The sequence below is a fragment of the Zootoca vivipara genome, chromosome 5 (genome assembly GCF_965207765.1).
Source record: "Zootoca vivipara chromosome 5, rZooViv2.hap1.1, whole genome shotgun sequence".
Lineage (NCBI taxonomy): Eukaryota > Metazoa > Chordata > Lepidosauria > Squamata > Lacertidae > Zootoca > Zootoca vivipara.
This window is the reverse complement of record NC_142588.1, coordinates 11,924,918-11,940,218: the sequence shown is the minus strand read 5'-3', so window position 1 is coordinate 11,940,218 and position 15,301 is coordinate 11,924,918. Positions and strand designations below refer to the sequence as shown.

Genomic DNA, 15,301 nt, shown 5'->3' with positions numbered 1-15,301 from the left:
GGAGAGAAGCCCTCTTTTGAAGTGGCCTTAATTTCTTCAGGACCAAAAGTATGTGTTGCGTTAGTTGTTGCTTTTTGCCAACTTAGTGCGGTTCTGTTTACTCGAGCAAGAGGATTAGCAGTGAGCAATAATTACAAGAGGCTTTCGTTTTATGCTCCTTGAAAAAGTCCCAGCTGAGTTGGTAGCCGATTGCTTATCAAGGAAGTCTTGGGCAAGTCCAGAATGTCTCTGATCAGTCTCACATCACTGTCTCACATCACTAAATCTCACCGGAAGGATCCTCTGCAACACAAGTCGACAGCCCTGGTGGTGCTGTCCCACATAGGAGAAGTCTTGGGAAACCCAAATCTTCCGCGTAGCTTTCTTAGAGATGTCATCCTCTCCCTGTTCTAGGTGCTAGCAACGGTTGTTGCCTCCAAAGAGCTCAACGGGGACTATCCTCCTGGTTTTCTTTGCTATGCTTCCCATCCCCAAAAATGCAATTCAAAAACTGTAAGGACTTTGGGATACTTGTTTTCTTCCCAGCAGAGAGCTGGAAAGTCCGCAGACCCAGGGAGACAAACTAGTGCATTCCAAGCCGTCACAAAAGTTTGTCAGATTCTGCACCCTTATCTTGTGGAACAAGACAAAGACTGTGGTTCACCTAGTGCTTTACTCCATACCGAAATGCCTTTAACATGCTCAGCAGCGTTTTGTTCAGGAATTCAGTGTTTCTGAAATCTGTGTTCTCTCACAGTCTCCTTTTGTACTACCCTCGATTATTTAGGCAGGGTTTCTCAGGTCTGCGTCTCATGTTACTTTGCCCTGCGTACATTCTAAAGATTTACGTGCAGAATATGGGAAGAAAGCCCCAAAGATGTGTGCCTTAGAATAATCTTTGGAACGCTCAGCTAGACAGCATTCAAAACTTCCCAGAAGCTGGTTCACAGAACATGTGCCTGAAACACACAACCGAGTTCTTACATTGTAAGAGCTGTGTGTTTCCGGTGCCACACATTTAAAGCATATTCAACAAACGTTGAAAGCACATAGCTTTCCACGAAGTGCAGTTGTTAGGGTTGCTGGGAACTGCAGCTCTGTAAGGGTGAAACTATAGCTCCTAGGATTCTTTTGTGGGGACCCATGTGCTTTAAATGTGTGTTGAATGTGCTTTTAAATATCTGGCATGTGTCTGCAGTAGGCAAATATGTTATTGCCCCTCCCTCCAAGGTCCTCTTTGTAACATCACTAGAAAGCCATGAAAAGGAGCCGCATGAGAGTTTTAACACCACTGTCCTTGTAACAGACAAATTGGCCTCGATTCATAGGTAATGATAAAAGCAAGATTTTAGGAGCACTCCTCTTTTGAATGAGTAGATGAAAGTACCAGGCAGAACAGCTTCACTTTCTTACGACACACTAAATTATCTCGAGACAAGACCAAAGTGCATAAATCCCACCAAATTATTTCAGTTGCATCCCTCCCCACCTGCCCTCACCGCTCTTGTTAACCTGACACCCCATGCTAGCTTTCCTCCAGCAGTGTGATATCCTGTCCTATGGGCCGGGATCACTGCTTTGGTGTTGGAAAACGTGTGTGCTATAGGGAGCGGAGATGGGAGACACTGTGGAAATTTAAAAAGGAACAGAAAACGAAAAACGATTCCCAATGCAGCAAGCTGTTGCTGTGGAATGAGGAGTTAGACTTGAAGTTTGTCATGTGAAAACAATATTTAAAGGGCTGCATGGATGAGTCTGTGCTTTTGTGTTATAGTGGGGAAGTATAGTGACCTGCTGCCCAAAGCAAAGATGCAGAGTTTGCAGATGCTGTTGGATTGCACCCCCCCCCCCACTCCAGCCTGACTGACCCATGGCCCAAGGGAACTGGAGTCCAACAGCATCCAGAGGGCATCAAGGATAAAACATTTTTTTGTATGTTTACAGAATGGTGCACGTGGGGAGAAATGTGTCGTTTCTTACCAATGATATCTTGGGCACAGTTGGATGTCAGCTTGCGCAACGGCACGGCACACACAGCACTCGTGATTTCGAGTGACACCGTCGCTTTGGGAGGAATCGCACTCGGGTCAACCGCGGCAAAACAAGGGCTGGGGAAATTTAGTATAACGACAGTCCACAGCATCACGGGGTGGGGTGGGGTAGGTAGGTCTGAATCCCATGCGACACCCGAGCTGCGGCTTGCGTGATTATTTCACACCCTCGAAACAAAAATGAAAAATGACATCATCTAGAAAGCCCCTATGGTATCTCTTTTTAAAAAATAATAATACAGAGGAGAACTTGGTGAATTGGAAGTTCCTCTCTTCCCATTTGCTGCTTTATGTTTAGTGGAGCTGGTGCTGCTCGCCAGTTGAATTGAGTTGGCCTGTATATATTTTTGAAAGGACCATTCTGAATATTTTATACATGTAATATATACAATGAACGTGCAATAATTTAAAACATATACGCGGTGTGGTGTGTGTGTGTCCCCTCTCCCTCACCCCCAATGTCCTGTGACTTATCTTGGAGATCTGTTCTACTCCAAGATCCTTGCTCTGGAAAATGATTGTTTGGTCTGTGGAGCTTCATGGTGGGATTTAGATCAGGGAAACTGGGCGAAGGAAGGTTCGTTCCCCCCCTTCCCCTAGCAGTTTCCCTGGCCTTCAAAGCAGGGACTATTTAATTCTATTTATGGATAAAAAGGCAGGAGGAACATGCATCTTCCACACCATATGCCACCTGACCTACAGACTTGGGAGGACACCTTTCCATTTGGAGACACACTGGGAGCAGCAGGTCCGAGGATCACCTTCTAAATACAAGCACTGTCCCAGTCTTATTAACTTTTTGGGACCCTAACTGGAGTCAGTAAAAGGGACAGGACCAAGCAGGCAAGTAGGAGCAGCTCCAATCTATCCACCATCTCTCTTGCCTGTCCCGTCTGGAGGCAGCGCCCTGCTCACAACTGCCTGCCTCTCTCCATACCAATTTCCTCTGCAATTAGACTAGCAAGGTTTATGCGGAGCATTTGTACGCCATCCAAAGACGCACACCAGAACTTCCATTGCCTCTCTCTCAAATCCAGGCAGTCCACTCCCCTTTTATGCATGTGCAGGAGGTGGGGGTTGCATGCCCCCATCTCCCCGTTTTCTGCTCAACTGCAGGCTGCCACTATCCTTAAGAGTTTGCTGCATGCAGGGCTTAACTGCAGCCTTTAAACATAAGAAGATTCCCCCCCATGACTTTCTATTCCCTGGGACCTGCGAGAGAGGGGGAGCCATCCCATACCCAGACTGTCCTCTGAACCTCTGCGGAATAACATAATTCATTACCATGTTGGCCAACGGGAACAGCTTCCAGGTTCTCGTTTCTCCGGCGATTGACTAATTTACGACCAACACTAATGTGGGGAGGAAAATGATTTCGAAAAGAGAATTTAATTGTTTCTTTTCTGATTAGGGGTTCTGCTAAAACACCAGGGCTGCCAAATCCAGACTTTTGAGAACTCTGTAAATGTGTGTTTTTCCAGAGTTTTGGGGGTGGGGTGGGGAATTAGTGGAAGAAGTAACATTTGACATCATTGCCCCTTCCTCATATTTTGGTGAGGAATTTGCTTGCTCCTTACTTTCAGTGTTTTACCACCCCTCCCAAAATATTGCAGATGTTCATGCATACATAATTCCTGGATTACTGGAAAGCAACTTCCTCCTTTTTCTCCCTATGTAGTCTCCTTCTCCTCCTGGGGTGTGGTTGTCCTCTCTTGCCAGCTACACACTGAATTTCCTCTGGCACGCTGCTCCTGTTCCTTCTCCCCCTGTCCTTTGCCTCAGTGTCTCTCCTGCAACAACACCCTTCCCTGTGACTGGCTGAATACAACCACTTAACAAGGGATAACGTAACTGCCAAAATGGGCTTGTGACCACTTGGTAAGGTAGCCCTCTTGTGCTGCCTCGCCTTTTCTGGGGAACATTTCCTATAAAATCTTTCCAGGCTGGTTAGTCCAGCTTCCGCCCGCCAGCTAGGCCAGACACACAGACAGTTTCACCATCCTTTTATCACCAACCAGCTGATAAACCAGCCGTTTTTAAAGAGAGAAGGAAGGAATCTGATAAGATTTCTTCAGCCTATGGAGTTGTGTACGGTATTCCTGACCTGCAAAAGTGTGTGTGTGTGTGGGGGGGAGATAGTAAAATGTGTAGACATAGGTAGAAGTTCCCCCTCCATCAAACGATATATAAATCTTAGGAAATAAAATAAATAGTAAGAAATGGCTTTAAAAGAGGATTAGACAAATTCACAGAGGCTGAGGCTATCCATGATTGCTGGCAGTGTGCTTTTAATACCAGTTGCCAGAGAGGGAGACTGCTTTTACGGTATGCATTTATGAGTAAAGCTGCATAGGACTGCCCTCTTCAAAAGGTTAGCTGAATGTTTAGAATTTACCCAGAGCAGAGGAAATCTGATGTCACGACAAGCCATTTCCCTGGTTTTGCTTTCAGGCCAACAAGTTCCAAGTTCGATCTTTCGACATTTCAGACTTCACTTGCGCTTTTTTTTTTGTTGCCAGAATAAACAATTTGGAATTAGAAAGCATAGTTGTTATTAAAGACGAACATAATCTCAAGCAACTCTTCCCCGAAACGGAGTTTTGTTTAGTTTCACAAGCCATGCGCCTCCACCTCCCCATCAAAGGCAGGCTGGCTCTCTCCCTGTCTTGCCTTCCCAGAACTTCAGTTGCAAAAAGTGCTCTCCAGGACTTCACATAGAAGTCCCATTGTCAGTAACAGCATAACTGAGTCCTCGAAGAAGTACCTCTGAGCACGTGCAGAGTGTGACTTCCCGTTCCCACTGAATAAGGGCAGCTTCCTGCCTTTTCAGTATACTTTAGAATTCAGGAGCAGGCTTGTTAGCAGTGCAAGACAGGAGTGCTATGGTCCATGGGGTCACGAAGAGTCGGACACGACTAAACGACTAAACAACAACAGCCCAAGATCCTTTCCCTCCAGAACATGCATACATTTAATTTCTACACTGCTCTTCACTCGGGGATCACAGGCCGGTTACAGTATAAAAACACAAAAATACACAACATAGTAACACACAAACAAAATACTCCCCCCCCCAAGTTTAAAAGGCCCCAGATAGTTAAATGCCAAAGGCCTGGTTATAAAGTTATTGCCCGACACCTAAAGATATGTAATGAAGGTGCCAGGCAAGCCTCCATGGGGAGAGCATCCCACAGCCAAGGGAGCCACCACAGAAAAGTCCTTTTCTTGTGTTGCCAACCTCCAGGCTTCTCGTGGAGGGGGCATATGAATAAACGCCGGGTCAGTTCAAATGAGGGGAGGTGGTCCTTGAGGAAGTGCGGACCTGAGCCGTTTAAGCAGGGGCAAAACTAGGCTTTATTTCACTCAGGTCAAAGACCCAGTTTGGCAGGGGCCCCCCATTCACCTACACAGTACACACACAGAGGCTGGGAGCTCAATGGCGCCTCTGGAGGCCTCACCCTGGGCAAAAAAACCACTCGTTCTTCCCACCCCACCCTGTATCTATTGCACTGGTTTAAGCCTTTATGGGTCAAAAACCAGGACTTTGAATTGGGAGCAGAAACTGATCAGCAGCGCGCGATCTCCTTTTCCGCCAACGCGCGTCAGCTTTGCGCCTCTTCCGCGTTCAGTTTGCAAGCGGCCTTTGTGCCTCCTGCCTGGCGAGGACGCGCGCGGGAGCGCGGGCCGTGCTTTCCGTTGCCCGGGGAACTAGTCCCCGCCCCTTCAGAGCGGCGGTCAGCTGATTGCTAAGAACCCTCGAGGGGGGAAAGGGGAGGGAGGAAGGGCGTAGCTTATCCCAGGGACGGGGACACCCAGAGGACTCCAGACTGGGCGCGACAACGAGCCTCGGAGGGTCTCTGCCCCGAAGGTAACCGGCTCTAAGGGCCTCCAGGCCAGTTCCCCTCTCCCCAAGCCCACCCTTCCTCCTTCCTCTGCCGGTGGAAAGTGTGCGTGCATGCGGTGTGTGTGTGTATCTCCCTGCTTCATTAGTGCTTTAATTGATTGCAGGTGGGGTTGGACTAAGTGATCCCTTGGGCAACCCATTCCGACTCTGCGATTTATATAATTCCGGTGTGTCTTTTCTTAATGCCCACAAGCTGGAAGGAGAAGGGGAGGGAGAGGAGCGGTGCGACCCCTCGTGTCGCTGGGCCTGGTCGCCTTCCCCATTTAGGGGGTGGAGTGGGGTAGGGTGGGGGCCCTGGGCTTGGGGCTGGGGGCTGGGATTCACTCCTAGGCGAGCAGTTTTGTTGTCTTGTTACGGAGTTTCTGCCGTCCCGAAATGCCCCATCGAGGGTGGCGGATGTTTGTTTCCCCGGAGTGGGAGAAAATCGCAGGGGTTCCACCTCCCCCCCCCCCCCACTCGGGAGCAAGGGAAGGTGGAGGCCCCGAGTGACCTGCCAGGGAGGCGAGCGCTCGATTTGTCTTTCCCTCGGCAGACGCGCAAAGCGCTGTCGGGGCGCCTGGTTGGCTGTGCGCCCAGGGCGCAAGAGCGCACGTGTGGATATTCCGGGGTTTCTGGAGCGCAGGCGGGGCGGGTAGAGTCGGGTCGGCGGGGCCGGGCCGAGTCCGTCGGGAAGAGTAAGCAAAGCGAGCCCCTCCCTCTCTCCTTCCGACTCGGCTGGGCTTCTAGGGACTTTCCATCGGCGTTTCCTCGCCCGCCTAGTTTCCGCCGGAGGCTCTTTCGGCAGCAGAGGCGGTGCTAGCTCGTCTCCTCTCCACTCCTCTCGCCTTCCTCGGGCTCTCCGTTTCCTTTCGCAGGAAGCCCTAAACTCCTGGACTGCTGCTGCCGCCTCGACCGGCCATGGATTGCGACGGCTACCCCGCGGTGAGTCGCCCACAAAGGGGTCCTCTGTGGGTTCATCTTGTTCGTTGGGGTGGGAGGGCGTGGAAATTCCCCCACTTCCCCGCCCTATTTCCCAGGTTGAGCCATATGCAAAAATACGGGGCCGCTTGGCTTCCCTGCAGCTCCCCTTCCGGCTTCTAGTCTCCAGAGGTTAACATTGCTGAATAGTAGAGGGCAGCATATTCATTTGGGGAGACAGAAAAACCCCAGACCTCTGTTTTTTATTGTTTTGTGTGCCCAAGACGACCACAACTCCTTGCCCTGGATGGATAGTGGCCTTGAGTCCCTTTCTAGTGAAAAAGACAATGTAAATATGACAATAATATGCAAGAAGATGGAAATGGCCAAGTGATAGAACTAATCAGTGCTTTTTTGCTGGGTGTACTCAAGTGTACGCAGTCCCAACACCTTTCCCCCCTCTTTCCCCAAATGTTAAAAGTGTGGCACTTATTGTAACAACTTCATGGTGAGTGCCAATACCATTTAAAAAAACAAAAAAACAAAAAAACCCTGCACTGGAACTACTTAAGCCACAAGGAATAAAACAACCCAGTACCAGTTTGAGTTGTTAACCACTTTGAGGTATTGTTACAATCAAGCAGTATTATTACAATCAAGCCTTTTCTGTGGTGGCTCCCTGATTGTGGAATGCTTTTTCCAGAGAGGCCCGCCTGGCGCCATCACTACATATCTTTAGGCACCATGCAGAAACCTTCCTCTTTACTCAGGCTTACAACTATTAAATAATCTATGGCCGGTGAAAGTGTGTGTGGAGACAACTGTTATTATGTTGACTATTTTATGATTAGGCTGTCTTACGTCAGTAGGCTTTTTATTACGTTTTTATCATTGGTGTTCTGTAATGTGTTTTTAATGTTGTACATCGCCCTGGGATCTTTTGATAAAGGGTGGTATTATAAATTGAATAACGAATAATAAGTAACATTGTGAAAGCAGCCGGTAAGATTGTGCTCCTATTTGCCTAGAGCAGGCACCCCCAAACTTGGCCCTCCAGCTTTTTTTGGGACTACAACTCCCATCATCCCTGACCACTGGTCCTGTTAGCTAGGGATGATGGGAGTTGTAGTCCCAAAACAGCTTGAGGGCTGAGTTTGGGGGTGCCCAGCCTAAAGAGTCTGTCCTCAGAAGAGACTACCTGGTGTCTTTGGAGGGAGGTAAAACCAAAGCCTGTGCTGGAGGCTGCTCTATCTTTTCCCTAAGCAGCGAAAGAGAGTGCCCTTTGCACCTAGCCATAAGGCACTGTTTTGCCTCTTTCCAGTTGGGAGGCATGATCACACCTGCTTCTCCTGAAGCCTGGTGGGGTAGGTGATTTTTTAAAACATGCTGAAGCTCTCCTGAGGCGTTCCAAATTGGTATTTGTGGGGGTGGTGCTACCTGGCCCCTCCACCTCTTATCTTCCCATGCCAGGAAGCCCTGAAGAGTGCTAGCATGCTTTATTGAAAAAACATTTCTGTTTCTGGCACAGGATTCCGTCCCTTGGGTCTGGAAATATAGGCTTCATTTAGCTATTGCATACCCTTAGCAAATGGTTTAAAACTGCCTTGTGCATCCTTGAGTTTATGTATTTCATAATGCTGTGGCCCTTCTGCCAAATGTGCCATAAGATTTCTGTCTTGTCCCCTATTCTGTTCACAGTGCTTGGACGGGATAGAATATGACGATTTCCAGTTTGGCCCTCCTTTGATTGAGCATGGAAACCTCATGGAAACCGGTAATGAACGCTTTCGGAAGTTTATGTGTGCCTTGGGGAATGATAAATTGCAAGGGAGGGGAAGTTTCAGTTAAGCTTGTGCATATTGTGTTGTGGCTATAAACTGTTGCTTAACAGTCAGTGCTTCTCAAACTTGGGTCCCCAGCTGTTGGGACTACAACTCCTATCACCCCTGAGCTCTGGTCCTGCTAGCTAAGGATGATGAGAGTTGTAGTCCAACAACAGTTGGGGACCGAAGTTTGAAAAACAATGGCTCAATGGAATTGCACGTGGTTGTGTATACATTGGTCCAATCAGGATATTTTCTCCTTTTTTATCCTCAGTTGAAGGCCCGTTCCTCACTATCATTGAGCAGCCAAAGCAGGTAAGGGCGTAATCATTTGTCACTGAGCTGAATCCCCCGCGCTATATATATACTGTTGCAAGCACGCTTTCCCCAATGGCTTGGTTTGGTGTAACTGGCCATGTAATGGGTTGTCTTTGTTTTCCTCTGTCTTCCGCAGCGAGGTTTCCGGTTCCGATATGGCTGTGAAGGTCCCTCGCATGGTGGGCTGCCTGGAGCATCTAGTGAGAAGGGACATAAGACTTACCCCACAGTTAAGGTGAGCATCAGATAGTCTTTTTTAAAAAAAATGTATATTTTTCATTGCAAGATAAAAAGTACATAAGAGTGAGTTAAGACACAAAAAGAAGAAATAGTACCCATGTAGAAAGCAGAACAACAACAAAATTGTATACATTGCCCCCAAAACACATTGTGGTTAACCAGACCTTAACCTAATTTACAGCAGGCATGTCCAACAGGTAGATCGTGATCTACCGGCAGATCACTGGATGTCTGTGGTAGATCACCGGTAGATCAGTGGCTCCCCCCCAAAGAAGCTAAAAAACTTTGGCTCCCCCCAAAAAACATCAACAACTTTGCCCTGCACCCCTAAAATGACCTGAACCACCAAAAACAGGGCTTTCCTTCCTAAAAAAAGCTCAATATCGCTTCCTTCCTAACTAAAGAAGCTCAACAACTTTTACACGAACCCCCCCAAAAAGGGCTTTCCTTCGTAAAAAAAGCTCAACAACTTTGACCTGAACCTCCCAAAAGGGGGTAGATCACTGCCAGTTTTTAACTCTGTGAGTAGATCACAGTCTCTTGGGAGTTGGTCACCGCTGCTTTACAGTATTTATAAAATGAATCTGAAATATTGTTGAATTTGTCCATGGCAAGTCTCCGTTTCTATGCAACTTGTTCATGTGTAGCGAATTTGGACATATATTCATGCCAATCGTTGAAGGGAGCTGCTTTATTTTTTCCAGTTTGTCAATATCTGTATTTTTGACATAGGGCACAGAGAGTCCATTCATATTGTGCCCTCTTGTTAGATTCAGCGTATTGAAATATAGCCCAACCAAATATTGATTAAACTATCTGAAGGTGAGAGCATCAGATGGTTTAATCAGTATTTGGTTGGGCTATATTTGAACACCTTAAAATGATTTTTTAAAGAACAGCCATACTTGTGGGCCACTGGTATTCCCACTTAGGCTAGCCTTTTTGAATATGAGATGGGCATCTGTTGCTTTGGGAAGAGTGTAAAACGCCAGTGAAATACGGTACTTTGTTTGCAGTCTTCATCCACCTGCACTTTGGGACACACTTTGCAACATTATGCCTGGCAGGTGTTGTAAAAATATTACCTTGCTCTTGTGGTGGAGCCTGTGTCAGCTGCTTGTCTGAGCTGCTGAGGTGCTTAGTTGCTTAGGGGTCAAGGGTGGTTTGCCGTCCAGCTCCTCTGAAGGAACGTAGCATTTCCATTTGGCTTGAATCAGGGTGGATTTGATTTAAATCAGTATCAAAACCTTTATTGGCATCACTTACAAACATTCAAAGTAAATAGGCCAGTACGATCTCGTCGCCATATTATCAGTACAGTGGTAAATCTACTTACGAATAACTCTACTTATGAATGTTTCTACTTACGAACGGAGCTCCGTCCGCCATCTTGGATGCGGTTTAGATAGGATTTTTTCTACTTACGAATTTTTAGATAGGGTTGCTTCGACTTAACGAATTTTTTCTCCCAATGCATTCCTATGGCATTCAACTTAAATTTTTTCCCGACTTACGAATGTGCGTTCGGAACGCATTAAATTTGTAAGTAGAGGTACCACTGTACAGTCACTTGCCAAAGGGAAGAGGGGCCAACAATCTATTTCACCTCTGTGGGTATCCAACAAGGGCAAGGTCCTGTAATGTACTTCGGTGGCCAAAGATCAAATACAGTGGTACCTCGCAAGACGAATGCCTTGCGCAACGAAAAACTCGCAAGACGAAAGCATTTTGCGATCTTTTTGTTGACTCGCAAGACGAATTTTTCTACGGCCGTGCTTCGCAAGACGATTTTTTTTGCAATTTTTTTTGCTTTGATTTGTTTACATTGGAAAACCGCAAGACGAAATTTTCGCAATACAAAACGACTCGCGGAATGAATTAATTTCGTCTTGCGAGGCACCACTGTAGAGGAATTTAGCTACTGTCTTGGTGAGCTCCTGATTTCTCCCCTGTAATAGGAAGTGTATAACCTCTGCCTCCAGTTTCCATATTGGGATACATAGTTGGTCTAGGAATTGTTGGCGGAGATCATCATACATTTTACATTTGAGGACCATGTGAGCTAGAGTTTCCACCAGGTGGGCATCACACGGGCAGATCCTATCGCCTTCTGCCATCCCCACGAACCTACCCCAGAGGAGGTTGGAGGGATTAGAATTGAACCTAGCCAGCGAAAAAGCCCTTCTTTCTTGCGGGTTAAATAAAAATTGTAAATAATTGGGGTTAAATTCATATGCCCAAGAGAGTCGAAAATAAAAAAGGGGAACATGTTTTTTCCGCAGCTGAAATTAGTTCCTGGCGCTCTGTGTCCCATAACCTAGTTTTTAACATGGCTTTGGTGATTGGGAAAGCCACGGCACCTAGGAGATCCTCTGAAAGCCCAAGTTACTGTATATTTGTACAAAACAGTTGTAGTCCTGGGGAAGGGAAGGAGTCTGACAGAACTTCGCTAAGTGTCTGACTGCTGAAAAGCAAATGTTTAGCCAGCATAAGAGAAAACTCGAAGAGTCAACTGTCTCTAGCTTATGTTGGCCCTCCCTCAAGACATAATGATTTAAATCCTGATTTAAATGACTAGTCAGTGAGACTTGATTTATATCATTTTACTACAGAAAGACTCATTCTTGCTGGTATAATCTTAATATTTACAAGCAGATGAGGGTTTCATTTTTGGAATTTTCAGGGTAGTTTTCACAGTTATATTACTGATTTGGTTATACTATTAGAAATACATAGATAATTATGCAATTATTGTGAGGTTTAATAAGTTAACTGTTTATATTTGCACAACTTTTCTGCCGTACTTCATTGGAAGGAGAAAAACAATCATTTCCTTAACAATTTATTTAACTAAAACAGTAACATTATAGCATATGTATCCATGTTTGTTAACTGATGCGGTTAAACCATTTCTTTTAATAAAAAAAACTTAGACTGAGTTTTAGCACACATGGAAAACTTTAAAAAATCCTTATTTCCTGATGAATAGCCTTTGGACTGTAATGTAACTTGAATAGAAAACTATCTTTAGAACGATTTCTCCTCCAAAAGCATTTTATTTTAAAAATCCAATTTAAATAAAGAAATCTTATTTAAATAATTTTTTGTTTTTTAATAATAATATTAATAATAGATTTTATCCATCCTGGCTGGAATTAAACATTGGTTGAGTCACTGAGAATAAGTTGGGAGGAGACCCCAGAGGCAAAGAGTGTAGAGCGAATGGGTTGAGTCATCTGAAGGGAAGGCTTTTAGTGGAGGGTGAGGCTTGAGGAAGAAGGAAGAGGAGATGGAGAATTGGGGGAAGAAGGGACTTAATTAGAAGGCATTAAAACTTCCTAGTACTTGGTATCAGGAATGTCTGTGGGCTGTGAAGGAAGCGAGCGCTGGAGAGGCTGACGATTGCTCAGTTTTCCTTCAGCTATGCAAAGCAGGCAAGGACATGAAAAGCGCAAGGATGTGAGGCATTTACATATTGCAGCCCAGGGCCTCATAATTTAGTGGGGTCTTGGTCTCTTGCCAATTTTTTTTGTGGGGGAAGGAAGACAGAGTTTACTATCTAGGCCAGGCAACCTGCGGCCCTCCAGATGTTTTGGCCTACAACTCCCATGATCCCTAGCTAACAGGACCAGTGGTCAGGGATGATGGGAATTGTAGTCCAAAACATCTGGAGGACCAAAGGTTGGGGGTGCCTGATCTAGGCCCAGTTGCTTTGGAACAGTAAAGAAGAGAACAAGGTTTCGTTTCTCATGATCAGGTGCTGTTGAGTTTGGGCCTCCCAAAGTCTCCTAGCTGAAGGCCTCCATCTGGGCCTGATGTGAGGGAACAAAAAAGGTGGCAGAGGCCAGGAAGATGGGGGAAGTAGCACAAGGCAAAATGGCACAGGGGCTGCAAGTGAGAGGAGCTGCGCCTTATTATTGGGAAGGAAGTTGGCGGGTCGAGGAGTCTTGAAGAACTAGTGACTGGGCCGACGTACGGTTACTGAGTCAAGACCTGCTGATGGGAGTTGTATTTGAGCAACCCCAACCAGCGCAGCTGGAGGGCCAGACCATTGGGCACCTGAGGCGGACCACAAAATGGCGGCTGTTCTCCCCCGCCAGGGAAGAAGACATGAGTGAAGATCTACCTCAGGAGCAAGGGGGTGGGGAATAAAGATCTACCGTGTTTCTCCGAAAATAAGACACCGTGTTATATTTATTTTTCCTCAAAGAAACACACGGTGGCTTATTTTCAGGGGATGTCTTATTTTTAATTACGTGTCCGGCCTAGGCTCTTCCTTGGCACCCTCCAGAACTGCACCTATCACTATGTCTTATTTTCGGGGTATGGCTTATATTGCGCAAATGCTTATTTTCGGAGAAACAGGGTACATTGGGAGCAAAGGTGGGAGGAGCACAGCAGTGTTTCTTAATGGCGTGAGGCTGCTGTAGAGGTGGCACAGTGGGTGCTGCCAGTTGCAGGATTGCAGCGTTGTGAAGGGGCAGCAGATACCTAGAAGCGGCAAATAGCTGTGGGATTGAATTTCAGGTGAATTGGCCAATTTTATTATTATATTCTTTAGCTTCAGGTTTGTCAGTTCGAGATTCCTTGGGCTTCACAGATTGACTGGTGTACCTGAGCAGTCCGTTTTAGGATGCATTGCTAAATGCAGGTGTTAATTATTTTCTACAGATAATTTTTCTCAGAATTTCGTTGCTGCAGCAGCCTTTATTTTGCAGGGCAAATTCTCCCAAGTATTACTGGGTGGGAAAAAATAAACACTTGCGATAGATAGGAGTTAAAGCTCTTGTCAACATTAGTGTGGTGAAATCGATTTCAGATGTTAAAAAGAAGTAAACCATTCCCTATCTAGTTATTCTAATCCACTCTTCTGCCTTTTAACATTTGTCTAACCCCTTCTTTATAAGTAAGCTATTTTGTCTTTTTCCAGTTTTCCAGTTCTGTACAGTTACTAGAGCTGCATGGAGTGCTCACGTTGAGACGCCATTGATTGGTGACATTATTATTATTTATTCTATAACGCCTGAATGCATTGGATTTCTGAGGGCTACTTAAAGTGTAAAGATTCATTTTATGTAAGGTTGCCTACGTTGGGATCCGTGGCAGCGGAAAGAAAAGCTGACTGTAGTCTTTGGAGATAATTTGTGCCACGTTTGTGTGAAACCCATCCCTTTTAGACAAAAAAACCAAACCGGGGGGGGGGGAGTCCTGTTTCAGGTGTACACCAAGTACAGTCAGGCTTCATTGTGAAGAAACCCAAATCCTGCACCAGCATTTTCCCCCTCTGTGATAACAGAAAATGAATTACTTATTTTATCTGTATCTGGCTGCAACCTGCATTTTAAAATTTGAACTTTTAACATTTAATAATTTAAAATTGTGATTGTGAAATCTGGCTGTAATGCAGAGTCCCTTTAGAGTTGACTCTTAAAGTTTACACCAGACAAGTAAACTTGCCTTTGTTACGTATTTCCGCATGGATTCAGGGGCCTGTCCTGAAATTTTTACCGAGTGCTTTGTTGGGCGGTTGATGGTTGCTTTCAGAAGCTATGCCTTGAAAGTGGCTTTGTACTAGGTAAATAGTGGCTGTGTTCTGGCATAATGCCCAGGGGTCAGCAAACTTTTTCAGCAGGGGGCCGGTCCACTGTCCCTCAGACCTTTTGGGGAACCAGACTATATTTTGAAGGGGGGGGGGAAATGAACGGATTCCTATACCCCACAAATAACCCAGAGATGCATTTTAAATAAAAGCACACATTCTACTCATGTAAAAACACCAGGCCCCACAAATAACCCAGAGATGCATTTTAAATAAAAGGACACATTCTACTCGTGTAAAAACACCAGGCCCCACAAATAACCCAGAGATGCATTTTAAATAAAAGGACACATTCTACTCGTGTAAAAACACGCTAATCCCCGGACCGTCCGCGGGCCGGATTGAGAAGGCGATTGGGCTGGCCCCGGCCCCCGGCCCTTAGTTTGCCTTCCCATGTGCTAAACTATGGTTTGGATTACAAGAATGAGCCTACCATCTTTCTTGACTTGGGTGCTGTCTTTCTCTGTGAGAAGATTGGAACCTTCTACTT

At 46.0% G+C, this 15,301-nt stretch overlaps 1 protein-coding gene across 2 annotated transcripts in view; it reads left to right on the top strand.

Moving 5' to 3' along the window:
• The first annotated feature begins 5,788 nt into the window (after positions 1–5,788).
• NFKB2 (nuclear factor kappa B subunit 2) overlaps positions 5,789–15,301 on the top strand; it is a 37,900-nt gene continuing 28,387 nt past the window's right edge. For both annotated transcript variants that reach the window (XM_088670073.1, XM_035137516.3), the window contains exons 1-5: positions 5,789–5,898; positions 6,789–6,855; positions 8,530–8,605; positions 8,929–8,969; positions 9,109–9,207. In XM_088670073.1, the coding sequence (XP_088526199.1) occupies positions 6,832–6,855; positions 8,530–8,605; positions 8,929–8,969; positions 9,109–9,207 (240 nt within the window). In that variant the 5' untranslated portion in view covers positions 5,789–5,898; positions 6,789–6,831. The remainder of the gene's footprint in view (positions 5,899–6,788; positions 6,856–8,529; positions 8,606–8,928; positions 8,970–9,108; positions 9,208–15,301) is intronic.